Source organism: Dermacentor andersoni, chromosome 4 (genome assembly GCF_023375885.2).
Source record: "Dermacentor andersoni chromosome 4, qqDerAnde1_hic_scaffold, whole genome shotgun sequence".
Taxonomy (NCBI): domain Eukaryota; kingdom Metazoa; phylum Arthropoda; class Arachnida; order Ixodida; family Ixodidae; genus Dermacentor; species Dermacentor andersoni.
The window spans coordinates 46,101,127-46,118,916 of record NC_092817.1 but is presented as its reverse complement, the minus strand read 5'-3'; the positions used below and the strand labels follow the sequence as shown (position 1 = coordinate 46,118,916).

Sequence of the window (17,790 nt, the reverse complement as noted above, 5' to 3'; positions counted from 1 at the left end):
ATGATAGCTCGTTTTGTTCTCACAACGATGTCCGGATAACGGCTCTGGCTTTTGGCTCAAGGTCACTTGAAGGTCACCGTCAACGGGAGCTAAAAGCATTTCATGCTTAAAAACAAACCCTGTCTTCTTTTTGCACTGTCGTGTTTCTTTACCTGCGCTATTTTTTTCTTTTTTTTGTGCCTTCTCAGTCAACATATTCTCTAGCTCCTGCGACGAGCGTGCCTCGCTCTGTGCCGTTTCCACGGCGCCCAGAAACACATCATGTAGTAGTTACATTGCAGTGTACAATAATGGGGGAGAACAGCAGCGTCGTTAGAATTACGCTACTGAGTCATTAGACAGTATGGTGCATTGCCATACAAGCTACTCGCTTCGAGTTGTCATTTCTTCCTGACAGAGCTGGCTGTCACACCATCCTCCTATTCTCCGCATCGTGCTACAACATCGGTATAGTGCGAGTCGTACTCAGGGCAAGAATTTTAACTCAGAACTTCAGCACATCGCCTTCGCTCTGAACGTAAAGTGATGATAAGCAGTGATACTTTTCTTGTTGGCGAGTGGAGTCACAAAAACGTATAAAGTTGGGAAGGGAACTTTGGGCACGTTAAATATGTTGGGAGTGCTTTCCAGTGTGGTTCCCCTTTACCTTTAAGGAAAATCACGCTTGGATAACGTAAGTAAACACAAAGATGCTGTCATCTCCTTTCCCATCACGCTTTCAAAGAACACTGCCGGGTGAAAGAAAAACTTGTACTTCAGTTTTTATTTCTGCTTTTCAAAAGGCATTCGTACAGAAAGACTTCTCAGTGGACTCACTCAATTCGGAGCGGGCACTATATTGACTCTTTAGAGGACGAGGCTTTTGCCTGCTTGGCAAAGACGTAGCCCATGTGTCATCGCGCGCGCTTTGAGATGTGTTGGCTTTACACACGATATACTGCAGTCCGTGAACGATAGATGCAACGATGAAATAAAAACAAAACAATGAAGCTGGCAAAAGTGCCCTTTAGGCGAGAATAAATATACAGGCTACATGACAAATGCACAAACGATTCAGATGCTGCTGACATTCTGACAGACACGATAGCCATTCAGATGGAGTGAGTACAAAAGAGTATGGCGTTTGGAACAAACAAACAAAAAACAATAACAGCATTACAAAAACAAACGATACACGTTCATAATATACTCAAACGTCTTTAAAGAAACATAGAAAACAACATTACATATTAACAGTCGCTGGTGCGTTCACCTGTTTGCCTACAAAGGCCGGCCACAGACCCGTTACGGCACAAATACATTGCTGCTTTCTAACGTGTGCCATCATATGTCGTAAAAAAGCGGGCATTAAACCGTCATTCTCTTGTTTTGGTGGCGAAATATTTCTGCACTACGTGAAGTCTTCAGTTATTACTTTCCATGGCCCGCGCGTTTGTAACACATTACCTTGTTACTTACAAACATGAAATGCATGTACTCATTCACCTCGGGTCGCGCTGCTGATCAAGTTCTTTCAGTGGTACACTCAACTGCACTTGTCGTAACCATTCTGGCACAGTGGCTGCACTGTAGTAACAACACGCTGATTTAACAAATTTTGCACTGCCCCTTGCTGTGGTGGCATGTTAGGGCTGCGCGGGGTGAAATTAACACCGACGATGAAAGTGCCCGACCACAAAGGTCCTTTTGTCGCGTCTAGTTCCTTTAGCCAACCAGCGCATATTGAAAAACGACATGTTGTACAGTAGTTGTCTGAGAATACGGCACCAGGTTAAATTACAGTGAAGAACTCTTTAGCACACCAAGGCTCACGGTACACTGACTCGGGGCACCGCCCAGAGCAGCCATCGCGCGCACACGGCCACGTAGGTATATCACCAACGCATGCTCGAAGATGGCACCTCGGCAGGAGGATCCGGTGTAGAACCTGCTGCATCGCTCCCCAGGTACAGCGTTCCAAATACAAGCTGCGAACAAAAGCGCTACCCGCACGCAGTACTGCATATGGCACAATTCCGACGCGTTTAAAAGTTCGGCACTGGGTGTGCAGCCCGATCTGGTTAAGTTCGATTCCGGCGTGAGCCAGGGGACGTCGTTGAACGTAGGGGCGTATACGGCGCTGCCTGATGTTGAACCAAAATCACCATCAAGTGCGTCAGGTGTCAGACATGCGACGTCTTGACGGAGTCGGAGTCCCTCCGCTCGCTCGTCCCGAGCACGCCAAGCGAAGAGCGCCGCTTGCATCGAGCGCGGGCTCCTCCGCCGACGCTCACGTTCTCCGAGCTGGCCTCGCCTTCCTCGGGGCTCTCGGAACACTTGGAAAGCGATGACGGAGAAAGCACGATGCGGTCGTCGCTCGCTTCACTCGTCGTGAATACCAGGCTCACGCGACGGACCTGAAAGAAGGTCAAGAGGTGGTAGTTAACGTCACTGGCTCTTAGGTCACTCGTGGGAGATCAGACGGAAGAAGTTTCCGGCCGCTGGGCGGAAGTCTGTCACGCACATTACACGTTTCATCATTAAGAGGCTGGGATGGTGGCGGTAAACAATGCCTATCTTGCATGGGTCGTAGTTGTGTCTTGAAATTTATAGCTTCAACAGCTTTGTCACTTGTACACTGCTGAATCGAAGCTCTCCGATATCATTTTGACAACGGTGCGCTAGGGTCCATCATAAGGCTTTCAAAGGTCAGTATTGATGTAGCGCCAAATAAATTGCGTTTGCAAAGTTCTATGAATCTGGTGCGCATGTTTGGCGTGATAGATCTTGAGAGGAACCCACTTTGTTTCTCTTATTTCTCTTAAGTGCATGTCAATGGTTTACTTTAAGAAATAGTGCGTATGTGTGTATGTGTGGGTGGGGAAGGAGGGAAGGTAGAATTGAAGAAGAACCCAGGATCCTTCAGAAATTCCTTCGGACTCGAAATTCCCTCGGAAAATCCTTCGCAAGTCCATTCGAAGTTAAGCCCTATAGTAAGCTTTGAACCGTATTTGGTCTATCAGCAAATTAGCCGAAATGGATCAATTGGAAACTGCTAATGATGAACACGACCACACAGACGAAGGAAAACCAAGAAGCAACAGGACAGGCGGAGCTCCATGTCATGTACGCTCGATGAGAAATGATTACGGAACACGAAATCTGAGAAAAAGTTGAATATCTGCGCAGCCGCACAACGCAGCCTAGCATTCGCACTTACGGTCTCTACTAGTATACGTTAACAATATTGTGATGTTTTGTTTTACTGACTACCGTTACAGGCTGCTTGGAAATTGAATGATCTTACAGGCTGCTCAAAAATCAACGAATCCCGTGGTGCGCAAACATTTGTGGTCGAGTGTACAAGTGTTATCGCAATTCAGCGTAGCAACAACCAATTTCTCTCGATTATTTTGCCTGTTTACGACTGCAACATTTAGTCGTCGTGAAGAGGCGTACATCTCCAGCATCCATCCAAAGCCTTTCTCTTACACGAGGAGTCATCGAGGGGTCACGCATCCCTAAAGCAGCACATGACAATGTTGCACCAGTGTAGACAACTCCGACCATATATAGCCGCTTGTAAATAAAGTTGGTGAATCTCCCTGGCACCCCATTTTCATAACATTGCGCATCGATCGGTTGAATAACTTGTGGGGAGATACGGGGTTCTCCTCCGTACTCTTGGGACAAAGGAACGACAACACAGTAGTGCAAACAGTCACAAGGGCATTTATTGCACCTTTCATAGATCAATGCCTGCTAGCCGAGTTGCTATCCCCAAAACATGCCGATGGGCGCGCGACAAATCTAGAAGTCTGACTTACCGCGACCGCGTTGCGAGCGAATATGTTCGCCCCATGCTGGATCCCAACGCCTGGTCGTTCGCGTGTTCGGTCACGCCAACGGTCGTGCGTTCGAAGGCGGCCACGCGAGGCGGTCTCGCAGAAGCATGGTCGCAGCGCACGCGGAACGTCCGGCGCTGTTCGCCGACCCGCCGGGAAAGAGGCAGCCCCTTGTCCCTCGGCGCCCGAGTAACCCCGCCGCGGCGCGACGGTCGCGACATCTCTCGCACCGCGCTTGTACCACGCCGCGGGCGCCAGGCCACGCGAGCCGTGCGGGAAAACAGCATAACAGGGGATGCGCTATGCGGGAAAAACATCAGAGGACGCGCGAGAGTCGCGCATCCCCACAAACTTCAACAACGGCACGAACAATAAACTCAAGTTCTGTGGTTTAACGTGCCAAAACCACAACATGATTATGAGGTACGCCGTATTGGGGTACTCCGGATTAATTTTGACCACCTGAAGTTTTTCAACATGCAACCAATGCATGGTACACGGGCATTTTTGCATTTCGCCCCCATCGAAATGCGGCCGCCGCGGCCGGGATTCGATCCCGCGATCTCGTGCTTAGCAGAGCAACGCCATAGCCACTAAGCCAACATGGCGGGTAACAAAAAATTCAGATGCATTCTGACAATAAGCCCGCAGAAGCTCGCGGATGGCGCAACGTTTGTTAAAGTCCTGCCATCGCTACAGTTGTACTGCATGCTCATGAAAACAACGTCAAATGCATAATATGAATAACCTCGCGTGAGTGATTGACCGTGCACGGTAACCATTCGCTTACGCCTCTTTGCTCTTCTGTCGTACAGGTTCGTCAATATGCCGCTTAACAAAAACGACAGCTATATACTTACGCGGGGGTCATCCCTCTTGGGCGTGTCCGACTGCTCCGAGCTGCAGCTTTCCGATAGGTCGTGCGTCGATGAGCTCGAGGGAGACTGGGGAATCTGTTCCATGGAGCCGAGCTGCAGTTTCTTACGCATCTGCGACATCTGCGGCGTGTAGAAGAAGATCTCGTCGCACCGCGGCGGGGGCATCAGCCGAGTCACGTTGCTGTCCGTCAAGCTGTACGACTGGTCCTGGACAAATATAGAAGAGGGACGACAACGCACATTCGACTTGAGCCCTCACTGTTCTCACTATCTACTTCTCGTAATGCGGCGCCCAAACAAGACAAAAGTTATCAGGAAGATACTTGAACTAAATTCAAACAACGATTTCTAATACATAACTGACCTAAAATACTTTAAAAGTCGCAGTTTCGCCCAAAAGGCGTAGCATTGATTGCTGTAGCAAATTGTCAGACGGTTATACGCGGATGAGGTTAGTAATTTTAACAGCTGCAAAAACTGCTGTAAACATTCACTTGCTAACTAAGTTAACGAGAACGGCGTCACGCGCCCACAGGCAAACATGAACACATCTCACTCGATGATCACGGATACTCGCTGTCTGAACGCTGGCTTGGTGGAGAGCGGAAGCAGCCACAAGAGCCACGAGCGAATTCCCCTGCGTGTTGCCTCTCGCTTCTACGCGAACTAGGCGCTCAAGAACACAGCGCACACGAAGCCATCAGCTAGCTGGTCGGCCAACATTCGAAACCACCGCAGATTGCCTCCAAGATAAGACGCGAGCGGCCGTTATCAGCCGCGTTGTGCGCAGCCGCGGCCGGAGTAGAAGCGGAGACGCATGCTATCCTACCCCCTACCCTCCTCCTAGCCCACGTACATCGCCGCGCAACCTCCGTTGTGCCCGCGAAAAGATGGTGCACTCCTCCATTTTGCGTGCGAGAAGAGTGGGCGACTAATTTATGACATCATGCTCCAAGTCACCATCCTTCGCGGCTCACACCCACATGCTTTCTCAAGCGCCTAGAGCATACGGCGTAGGCCGCGATGTTATCGCACTTGGACTTTATACAGAACCTCACTACGACGACGACGGCAGAAATTTGCCTAAGGTGTCAATATCATTGCTATCGGAATAATAAATACAAAAGCGCAGTGCATTTCAACAGGAAACAGCTATACGCGACCACTTTTTACGCTACAATTGCCGTCTTGCTGTATTAATCTGTACTGTTTTAGCGCAGCATTTACAAAAATCCACAGAAGGACACGAAAGGGACAGGCGCAGGTCTGTTCGTGTGCCTTTGTGTTTTTTTATAAATTCTGCGCTAAAACAGTATTAGGAACGGATTGCCAACTAACTCGAACCAACGCTTTGCTCTATTACGTTTGTTCACTGCATCTATGTAATGTTTTTCAACTATAAATTTTTCTGCAATCAGTAAGAAACTTTATACATTGCTTAACGAAATTATTAGGTAATTTAGTTGCCTCCTGAACAATGAACATTCGGGTATATGATCAACCAGCTAGTGAAATTCGCTCTAGTACTGCTGCTGAAGTGTTGCGGAGAAATATGCATCGATTTCTTGTTTCCAATGTGTGCTGGTGTACGTCTCCGTGTAAGCACGTTCTGATGAATTTGCTTAAGCTGTACCTGCTGTAATACGTATGTATCTATTATGGTGCAATGGACCTGCGGCCCTCGTCAAGCTGCCCAAGAGTCCCTCCCGTGTATATACTGTTAGATAAATTGAGTTGAAATATTAATTTCGTTAAGCAATGTATAAAGTTTCTTACTGATTGCAGAAAATTTTATAGTTGAAAAACATTACATAGATGCAGTGAACAAACGTAATAGAGCAAAGCGATGGTTCGAGTTAGTTGGCACTCCGTTCCTAATACTGTTTTAGCGCAGAATTTATAAAAAAACACAAAGGCACACGAACAGACCTGCGCCTGTCCCTTTCGTGTCCTTCTGTGGATTTTTGTAAGTGCTGCGCTAAAACAGTGCAGATTAATACAGCAAGACGGCAGTGTTGGAACGAGGGATGTCTCTTCTTCCAGATCTAGGCCTCATTTCACAACTGCTCGCATGGCGTGAGGAAGTACACGGAACAGCGGGTGGCATTTTTACAGAGGATTGATAAAATTTCAGAGCCACGTGTTCTGGCCCTTAGAATACTTTACGTAATCATCCCAGACAAGACTTAACCTTGTTCCTACTGACGAACAACAGATAATACACGCCGTGGCGGATCAGTGGCGATGACCCTTCGCTGCTGCAGAGTACGAGTTCGCGCTTTTGATTCCCAGTTATGGTGGCCGCATTTTGATTACGGGGGTCTATTGCATAAACAGCAATGCATTGTGGTTTGGGTGCACGGTAGAGAACTCTAGGTGGTTAAAATTAATCCGGCCCCTTCGCTATGGCGTGTCACAATGCATTACACATTGGGACGTTTAGGCTTCCCCTCACTAAAGCCTCGTGAAAAATTCTCGTCTTAAACTATAGAAGTTGACAAGCACCACCAAGGATGCGTTCTAACCCTATGATGTTTAAAAGCTTCCAATATGCCATCATGCCAACGAAAACACCGTTCTTTTTGATGCTAGAGCATCGAATGTCACATTAGGCGAAAAAGCCGGCGCATTGGCAACAAAATGGCACCCAAATTCCCATTAGCTGCAACGCCACGTCACGTGCTCGCCTCGTCGGAGCAGAACGGGCGATAGGGAACCACTGGAGCGCCAAGTATTGCGTGAGTGGAGAGGGTATCGCCGCGACGCCACGTTACCCTTGCTCTTGGAAGCCTGTTTTATGAGCACATCCCTGTTGCGCCAAAGCTTCGGCTTGCGTTCTAACTTCGCCTCGGTAATCGCCATAAACAATTAATGTATAAAAACAACAATAAACTTGAAATGAAAAACATTGGCGGTTGTGAGTTTCGAACCTAACAGCCCACGCTCATTAGCCAAGTGCCCTGCCCGGAGGGCTCAACCTTAGATAGCAGGCCTGAGCAGTCTGCTTTATGACATCATGCTAATTGAAGCGAAATTTCCATTGCTAAGCTCTATGTGACGAAAGCGGCGACGTCAAAATCACCACGGCTCACTCGGGAACGTCCCTCTTAGATTTCATTGCAGTCGGGTGAGGTAGAATGACGTCACAGATCGAGGTGCGCCGGCATTGTGCTCTCTAGGAACCGTTGGCCAAGAGTCTCAATGCGCTCGCTTGCCCAGGAGGAGTTCATGACTTGAAGTATCCTTCAGCGGCGTTCAATTGGACGTTAATGCCTTTGCATTCGCAACTCATAAGAAGTGCTTAGGTGTCCTCGTATTACTTTCGTAGTACTCCTTGTCTTTAAGCTTTTGCTCGTCAATGGAGAATAATAAACTCGTTAAAGTGCGCTTCGTGATGGACATAAGCAAATATACCAGGTGCCCGAAATGTAAGTGTGCAGTGGAAATGGTGGTTTTAAAATTTGAAATGTTACATACGGCAAATCAATCATAACTACAAGATACTGAAAATGTCCACCACCGGCTTGAAAACGTGTCTGCGCCCGACGCTGTAAATTGTTCAGCACTCGGTGAATTGCTGGAGTTATCTGTGCGATGTTCTGGCTAATGGCTCTTGCAGCGTGCGAGAATTCTTCTCGCAGGCCCGCGCACCTCATATACGTTATCAAACTACAGGTCTTACCTAATATCGCACGTGATACTGCGATGTTATTCACAATTATTACCATATTTTTGTTTATTTCCACATTGCAAAGTAACTTTTAAGACACCCATTACAACAAACAAGGTGAATAGTTTTGTTGCACTGATTCTCTAGCATGGTAGTGTGTGGTGTACGTGTTGACATTTCTATTATTTTCTTAAATGAAGCTTCGTTCCCTTTGTGACCGGCAAGAGCATTGTGATGTGTTTAGGTTGAAAGCCTTGGTGTATAGCTGGCTCGTGCTGAAGCAGGCAACCTCTTCGTGCATAGATAAATGCACGTTTATTTACCCAGAAACAGAAGAGACGGAAATAACAAAAGACCCGCTTACGACGTCCGGAAATGAGAAGACCAGCTTGTTGGGGTGGGTGGCTCCTTTCGCCTTGGGGCTCTTCTCCGGGCAAACGACGAAGCCGTACGGAATGTACAGCTGCCCTTGCTGGTTGGCCTCCTTCTTGCGAATGACGAGGATTCGCGGCGCGGCTGCGGCTTCCTTGCCAGCCTTGGCGTTCTTGTCGGCCTTCATCACCTTGGTGCACAGAGGCACGGGCTTCACCAGCCGCTTGAACACCTGCGAACGCGATTACGGACGTTTTCACCGTACCGGTAAAGGCGCCAGCGCTTAGGAGAAAGCACTCGCGGTTATTCTTCCTGCTCTAATGCACTATGAATGATTTTTGAACGATCGCCTGTGGCGGATAGCACGATTCTAAGTCATTGAGCCGGATTACTCGAAGAGCCAGACGTTACTGGCTGCAAAGATTGGAATGCATATTCAAGCAATCATCAAAATTTCACGAATTAAGCTCCTAGCTAAATACTTTACCGCACATGTCGCAATCATACCAATAGTAGCCGTTCAATACGCAGAGCATATCCACTTGGAACGAATTTTCTGGATGCGACTCGTTTCCAGATATTAATTCGCGAAGTGGGAGACCAAATACATTGGTGTTCCAGTTAATTTTGCTCTTCGTTGTACAAAAAGGCGTTTTGTTTAAGTAACGGGACCATCAGCTCATTTTTTTCCACAAGTTAAACGGCGCACTTGTCAAAACCACTGCCATTTTCATAAGTTTCAAGTGGATATGCCCTTCTAACGCACCGGTTATATTTACTAAGCAGCGATATGTGCCGTAGAATAATTAGATAAAACTTAGCCAACTTTTCTTGTTTATACGATAATGCATTTTGAATCATCGTGCAAGTAATTCACGTCTCTTCGAGCAATCCAGTTCAACGGTTAGGCTCGTGCTGTCCGCGACAGGTAACTTTATAAAACTGCGCATAATCTAAAAAAATATAAAGAACACGTTCTAATAGGACAAGGGCCCGGACTTAGCGCGCACTTAATATAGATGCGAGTGTAAAGTAAACGAGGATGTGAATGCATACGCCGGGGTGCACGCTGCTTTTGTCTTCATGTCCTCGCTTGCATTCTAGCTCCATATGCTCCGTAACAAGAAAGTCGATCACAACACCCCAAGCAGCTAACACTCGAAGTGAATAAAATGGCTGCATTAATTTAGAACCTAAGAAAACACACACTTCATTCACTTTAACTATACAGTGATCGTTTTTTATTTTGATTTCATTAGTGTGCCCTAATACTTTTGAGTGATTTCTCTGGAAATACTTGTTTATCCAGTGTTCCGAACTATTGAAAGGGCTGTGAACTCGCCAAACTGTCCCGAACAAAATATTCGCACTGCAACAACCATGCATCTACAAGCGCATAATTCATTTAATGAAGCGAATAGAAGCGTTCGGCCAGGGTACTTTACAATGAGGACTCTGCTTACGTTGACTATCATCGCCGACGGTTCCCGCACAGCTGTTTTCTTTTGCTCAGATTAACGGCTGCCTCTCCCTCCCCTTTCATGGATCCAAACAAAATTTCGGTTTTGGTCGTAAAGCGTGGAACTGGTTAAAAGAGAAAAAGTGAAGCATGATTAAAAGACCAGTGCCGTCACTTACGTCCCATCGGTTTCCGTCCGTGTAGCAGCCCGTGTAGACGATCTTGTAAATGACATATCCTGGAATGTGGCAAATAACTACTGCAAAAAGAGTCCATCCTAGTATGGGTCCCCAGAATGAGTTCTTGAAGAGCCCAGAGGAGATGTCGGGGCTTCCAAATATGGTGAACACCAATGTGACCTACAGGGAAGGGCACGGAGAAAAAGAAGCACTTAAGATGGGCTTCATGTGTACTATTTATACTATACGAAGTACGGCTGTACGAATATTCGAAACTTTCGAATAACGAATTGAGTAGTATCCTATACGATTCGAAGACTGAATGGAATACTCACTATTCGTAAGTGCCAATGTTTCTCGAGTACTTTTAAAACATATGAAAAGGCCAAGTTCGCTCAGTCATACATAAAGTTGGAGCAAAAGTACGGTAAATGTTTACCCTCGCGGTCATAGTATATACATAAAACATAGGAACTTGCGTAGTGGAGAAGGCTGCGTCACCTAGGGTGCAATACTTTACAGGCCATAAAGCGATCATTCGCACTCTCTGAAGAGTCCTGTGCATGTCAAAACACTGCTTCTTTGCTCGTAATACCCCATTTGTGCTTCATTAAACAACGTCTCATAACCCTTTTGTAGTGACAAAACCTTGCTAACTTTAAGTGAACATTGTCTTACAATAATTGTGACAAGACTGTTCCATTATTCGAAAACTATTGGAAAACTATTCAGAAACTATCCGAAAGCTATTCGATATTCGCTTCGATTCGATTCGCTTCTGGCACTATCCGGTTTGTATTCCATTCGTTCTCAAACCCTTATTGCGAAGTCAATGAACTAAAGGGGATGGACGATACTACACTCTATTCGGCGACAACCTACAAATTTATTACGAGCTCCGTCAATAAAGTAACACTGCGTCTTCATTCTGCGCCTCTGCGCTCCACCCCCTCCCCTACCCCGCTCACCCATGCCGTCATCAAAATAAGGGAACGTAATTGACCCACACATCTATAAAAATTATATTTGGTTTGAGTAGCGGCGTACTTCGCACTTAATCCTCTGGTTGTGACTGACTATAGTAGAATGCACTTGCTCGTTTCCCTCATAAGCGTTATAAAAAAGGGATCAATATTATCATCAGCCTATTTAAGTGCACCACAAAATACATATGTTCCTCCTAGCGATGTTCAGATAGTCGTGCCCAGCGTCAGCTTACTCAATTCTACACCTGCAAATTTTCTGACGTCATCGGTCCACTTTGCTATCTACTGCCCACGACTACGCTTGCTTTCATACCTAAGCACCCATTCGTAATCAATTTGTTTATATGTTCTACGCATAACAGGGCCTGCCCCATCCAGTTCAGCCTTTTAATCAAGTGAAACTAGAGTATCAGATAAAGGTATGAAACTTCACGATGTCAATTAGCACAAAAGGGTTCCATGTGCCCAGCTTCGTGCTTTATGTACGCGAGCTACACAATTCCTGATCCTGAGCATTCGCAACGTCGCAACTGTCCCCCCTCTCCAGAAGACACGAAACGCCAGCAACCATCGTTAGGGGAAAGTTTCCAGACTTAGTTGTGGCCCCCCTGTATGAACCGCGGACCTCCTAACCCATCAGCAGCAATACCGATAAGTTGCCTTATTCAGTTTGCAAGTGGTGATGCAGGCGGTGATTGATACTGGCGGTCACATACATGCTGAGACGCACAACTGTTGAACTCACAAATGCTTGAACGACGCCCACGACACACGAGCAGCAGATAAGCGCACGCAATGCAGGGAGCCCTAAAGGCGCATATTCACCAAGTGATATGCAGAGCGCCATGGTTTCTTTCCTTTCACATCTAACTGGCAGCAGTGGTAAGAAATATGCTGGCATGTATGAGCGTGGCCTCCTCCATTTCAAGCTACCACTCAGCGGAGGCCAAAACTACGTACGAAGTTCGCTCACCAGAATCACACCTGGAGTGACAAATGACCAGATCACCATCCATCCTCTCCCAAGCGTTTGCTGAAGGATTGTGTCAACGTCTTCAGCAAACTGCTTGAACCCTGATATGGAAGGAAAGACAATACGAGGAAATTTACCGGCAAGGAATAAGCAAATAACAAAAAAAATTGTGGTTTTCCGACCGCGTAAGCAATAAATTAACAAATTTTGATGTGTTTCTAGTAGGAGAATTACACAGATCTTTGAGGATACTTGACGACGATGCAAAAATAAATAAATAAATAAATAAATAAATAAATAAATAAATAAATAAATAAATAAAACGACAAATTTCGGCAACACGAACGCAGTGCTGTCTAATCTAACACTTACATATTTTCTCTCTTTTCTTTGCTCTTTTTCCAAGTATTTTCATAGATATGTACCAAGGAGCTCAGTTTTAAGCCTTCTGCAATCTAACCACATGTTTTGCAGCTTCTTATAATTCATCGTCTGTGCACTTGATATAACAGGTTAGCTCTTGCCCTTGCAACGTTCTTTCTTTCTTCATATTGTGTAGTCATAATTACAAATTAAGGTAATCCCGAATACTTCTCTTTACTGAACATGTTGCGTAGAGGCCACGGACAACACAGTGAGCCACACTGCACCGGCATTATTATTAACATATATTACGCCCGGTGCGCCCGACAAAGGCCGAAGAAAAACAAAGTACGTTTACCGTATATCCAAGTTATGACGACGCATTCAAGGAATCCCAGCAGAAACGCTGTCCAAGAGAAGACATAAGCGTCCATCACGGCCAAGATGTGAATTCCAGCCTGCATCAAAGCGAATGAAAAGATAACGAAGCATATCGTTGGTCATGTCATTCCACTTCTAAATTCGACATGATGTTTATTCACTAGCTTCAATACAAGTTTTAAAAAATGCGTAAGAACTCGATAATTTAAGTCGTGTTAACAACGCCACTCATTCTGCACTTTAGAGTTTCACTCTAAAGAAAAAAAAAACACAAACAACTGACTCAAACGGTTTTGCTAAGAATCTGTTTGCAGCAGTGCTTTTACATGCGCTTATTTGAAATTGACTCAGAGAGAGCTGCAGTAAAAGGTGCAAAACAACTACGAGCAACAACAAAAAAGAGAGAGAGAGAGAGAAGAGCAGACGTCATAAGCAAAAACGTATAATAGTGATGCTCCAATAGAAGAGCAATTTAAGATTTTATTCGTGTAGGGGCGTTGGACTCCATGAGATCTTCCTGCTTTCATCGTCCACACACGAATCTGGAGTCTCCTGACATTCGACTTCTCTGCGCGATGACTGTGTTCAAATTTGTGCGTCCTGGCAGACACAAGGGAGGCGGACTGCTCTGTTCTTACTTTTCTTGCTCTTTTTCGAAAAAAAAAATAACGGACAACAGGTTTTCAGAGACATTGACGCAGTTCTTGAGCGATGCAAAGCTGTGCGCTTTTAGTTTATTTTATTTTTCAAAAAGAAAGAAAAGTTGCCTACTCTTGGAATGTTCCAGTTACTAGCTTAGTTTCTTTTCTGGTTCGTGCTATTTCGTACCACGAGTGACCAAATTTGCGTAGAGCAGGAGCATGCGAGATAATGCGCCATCTCACAAAAAAACAAGCAATTCAGCGCAAGATGTTCGTCTTCGGTCGCATACGCGAATAAGGAGCGAGAACAGATTTTGTCTCCGAAGAAGCAAGGGGGAGCACTCCAGTCGTTTGCCCCCTGGTCCCTCCGTGACAAACTCGAGTGTCCAACTATGGGTATACATTCTACGCCTTAATTATCAAGCGTATGAGAGCAACCTAAAGTATTGTCCGTCTTCACTCTCCCTTTCTTTCTTTCCTTCATTCCCTCCCTCCTCCTCACTTGTATAGCAGCCATCTGCCAAGTCTAGTTGCCCTACCTGCCTCTACTTCTTTTATCCCTCTCTCTTTCTCTTTCTATTGAGGCGCTGTTTAGCATGGGATGATTAATGACGAACAGTTGATGACACAAACAGTCAATTCTCGTTATCGGCTGGCCGACGTCACCCTTGGTTCACACTGCATTGCATGGAATTGGTGCGACCAAGTGTGATTGCCACGAGTTGCAATCGAGCTGTACGACAGGCCGCCAATCGCAAGCGGTACGCAAATGCGCTCGCGGAATGCATACTCACGGGCGTGGTGAAGACGACACCCGCGGCGAACAGCACACCACACACGCCGAGCACGAACAAGCAGTAGCGCTTGCGCAGCTGCGCGCTGGAGAACTTGTCCAGCAGGCAGGTGAGCAGGGCGAGCATCATCTGCTCCATGCGGCCCAGGCAGAGAAGGGCCAGAAGCGCGAAGAAGAGGATCGAGCACACCACCGAACCAGGAAGGCTAGCCAGTGCTGCGGGGATCACCGCGAACAAGGTGCCGAATCCTGCGCATGGTCCACCAGAACGCTGTTGCTTTTGGGAGCCCGTTCAAAAGTCGAAATTTTTTTTTTTTTGTTACAGGTAGGGATGGGCGAATTTCAGATACCTTGAGATAATGACTCGAATACTGCCCTATTCGATTCGGTTTCAAACCAAACAACCCTATTAGTGTAAGCACGAATATTTCAGATCACAAACTGAGCGCAATGAAGCACAGAATTGCAATCAAGTTCAGCACGGCAGCCATATAGCAGACACACAACACGAGAGGTTACGTGTAGTGGATCCCGCTACATCGCTCTTGGAGCCAGACGTTTCCCAGCTAAACAACTATCATTCGTACTCGCCAACAGAGTATGCGAATAATTTGTTTATCGGGTGCTAATGCTTCATTTGTGTTTTAATTAAACAATGATTCGTAATGCTATAATGCCAGAAACTTGCTAACGTTCTGAGTACAGTAGGATGTGAAGGTCGTCTTATATCAACGGTGAAAACGGCCGTTCATTATTTTAAAAAGTGTCTTTTTTGGATTCGATTCACTACTGACAGTATTCGATTCGTATTGGATTCGGTCTCAAGACATACTGGAAAACGTTTGTCTTTCCAATAGCTGGTTCAGAGGCAGCGCATGTACCATTTCTCTCGCTTTCTGTCTTTCTTTGTGACCTGCCACGTGGCTGATTGTGGTGGCTATCACATGCCATTACTAAGCACATGGTCGAAGATCCACCGCTCTGCCGCGGTGGCCACGTTGCGATCGCGGCGGAATGGAAAATCGCTCGGTTTCGTTCCACTCCTGCCGCGATTTTCGATGCACGATAAAAAATTACAAGTGGCCAAAATCAAACAGAGTCACCCACTATGCCGCCTGCCTTACCCTGACTGTAGCTTGAGCCCATGTAAAACCACGAAAAAAATCATTTTATTTTCGTTTCCATCACTGCTGCTATTTCACGGTAAAGATTCGCCTTGCTTTTCTACAAAGGCTGGTTCCTGGCGATTATAATTTGGATGCGGTTGAGACATAGATTAATCTTAACGTACAATATCAGCGCCTAGGCTACCAGACGTTGTACTTAGGCAGACGGTTAGATCGATGGGACCGGGGAAGGAGGTATCTCCAGGTTAATTTTAACCACATAGAGTTCTGCGACGTCCAACCACTTTGAATAAACACATAATTGTTTTCTTTTGTTTTTGGCATTTCGCTCCACCGAGAAGCGGCCATCAGGGCCAAAAACCGAGCCCGCCACCTCCGTAGTAAGCAACAAAACACCACAGCAACAGAGGCTGCACATGCAAGAGCCACGAAGTATATTTGTTAATTCGATAATGAGTCAAAGCGCAATAAAGAAAATGGAAACCAGTGAAGTTGCGTAGCCGGCATACGGACACATTCCAAAGCCAGCCACTTAAAGTTACCGCCGTCAGAGTAAGCGGTACTTAGCACTGAATAGCCAAATATTATGCAGAGAAGTGTAATGCGCACATATTCTGATGGCTGTTCTATCACTTCGCTGCCTTACATATATAAGGATAAATGAAAGGCAGGCAGTTAAATCAGGACTGAGCCCGATTAGCTACCCTACACTGTCGAAAAGGGAAAGCGGAAGTAAAAATTAAGAGACGTTTGTATGTCTGTATTAAAAGAAATATTAGTGTACGAGCGCCTTCAGCAGGTGTGCCACTCATGTGAGAACTGGTTCGTTACTCCTGCGCAAGAACATGGAGAAATTTGAAAAAAAGCTGAAGAATGTTCCTGAAAATACCTATCATAGCAAGGCCGTTTTTGTTCACGTCAGCCCTCAATTTAGAAATTTCTCGCCAATCTGCGCAGCACTTGTAGAGGAAACTAGCGCATCCGCTGCCTGGCCTTCCAGACACGGGAACGCTGGCGGAATCTGGTACGTGTGCATCGCGTGACACGTCTCCGGACCGCGTATCAAGCCAGGAGATACGGTCGAGGTGACATTGGAGTTGTGGAGGGAGTGAACATCCGGGAAATCAGAAAAAAAAATATACGCAAGTGAAGAAACAAACCCGGCGCCCCAGTTCAACGGTGCACCATAATGCAGCCGTGATAAAATAAGCGCTCTTCTCGATCAAGCGCCGTTTTTAGGTCGCTTGCTAGCGCCTAATGGGAACGGACGCTGATGAACGGGTCTATGTTTTGTCAAAGATTTACGCATGCTTTATAGATACCGACTTGCCCTGCATGTCACGCATTATTCGACGGATATGGGCATTGCCTTTATGTCTAACCAGCTGTTTAACAAACAAACTACAGTAGCGAACAGGCATCGGCGACCTCTAGGACGTAATTTATATCCAGGTACGCGCGAGTATCTGATGTCTCTGTCTGTACGACTAACAATTAAGTGCGTGGGACGAAACGAACGAAATGCCTGCCCGAAAGCCATACACAACGACACAGTTCAATAGAGAGCTTTTGCGTGTCCGATATTGCGGTATACGTACGCAATGGCGTTCGCGTAATACCGGGTTACCGGACGCTGGTAGCCACATATTGCGACGCTTTGCCTAACCACAATGCGTTATAGGCATGTTTTCGCGTTCCTTGAGAGGTGTTTTCTAAAAAAAAAACAGACATTCGGAAAGCAACGTGCTCATGATTACGCCGCTGCCGAAAATTTAGGCCAGCACTGAAGTAGACTATTCTTGGTATCTACAATAATAGCGCTGTGTTTGCCTGCTTGAGGTGACACCACCAATCCGACCGCTCATGTTTGCGCTTTCCCTAACCCGTTAACCGACATACGATACCGGAATACGAGACACGCTAAAACACGCTAATAATGCTTTCCACAGAGTAAAATCACATCGACTGCAGAGTTTCACAACATTTATTTGTTTTAATGTAGGTGCTAAAATCAAACAAAAGCATTATTTTAATTAACTTATTTATTCATCTTGCTTTGCGAAACCTATGCGCTGCGTAGACACTGATTATCAAATTTGACGGCTCCAAATAGTCGTCTTAACTAAAGTGGTCGCCAGAACAGC

The 17,790-nt window shown here is 46.1% G+C and overlaps 1 protein-coding gene across 6 annotated transcripts in view; it reads right to left on the bottom strand.

Annotated features, from left to right (window-relative positions):
* Positions 1-736: 736 nt before the first annotated feature.
* LOC126537049 (sodium-dependent dopamine transporter-like) overlaps positions 737-17,790 on the bottom strand; it is an 85,859-nt gene continuing 68,805 nt past the window's right edge. For all 6 annotated transcript variants that reach the window (XM_072287809.1, XM_050184171.3, XM_072287812.1 and 3 more), the window contains exons 9-15: positions 14,521-14,768; positions 13,063-13,162; positions 12,342-12,442; positions 10,383-10,562; positions 8,737-8,976; positions 4,685-4,909; positions 737-2,396 (exon numbers count right to left, since the gene is read on the bottom strand). In XM_072287809.1, coding sequence (XP_072143910.1) covers positions 2,163-2,396; positions 4,685-4,909; positions 8,737-8,976; positions 10,383-10,562; positions 12,342-12,442; positions 13,063-13,162; positions 14,521-14,768 — 1,328 coding nt within the window. In that variant the 3' untranslated portion in view covers positions 737-2,162. The remainder of the gene's footprint in view (positions 2,397-4,684; positions 4,910-8,736; positions 8,977-10,382; positions 10,563-12,341; positions 12,443-13,062; positions 13,163-14,520; positions 14,769-17,790) is intronic.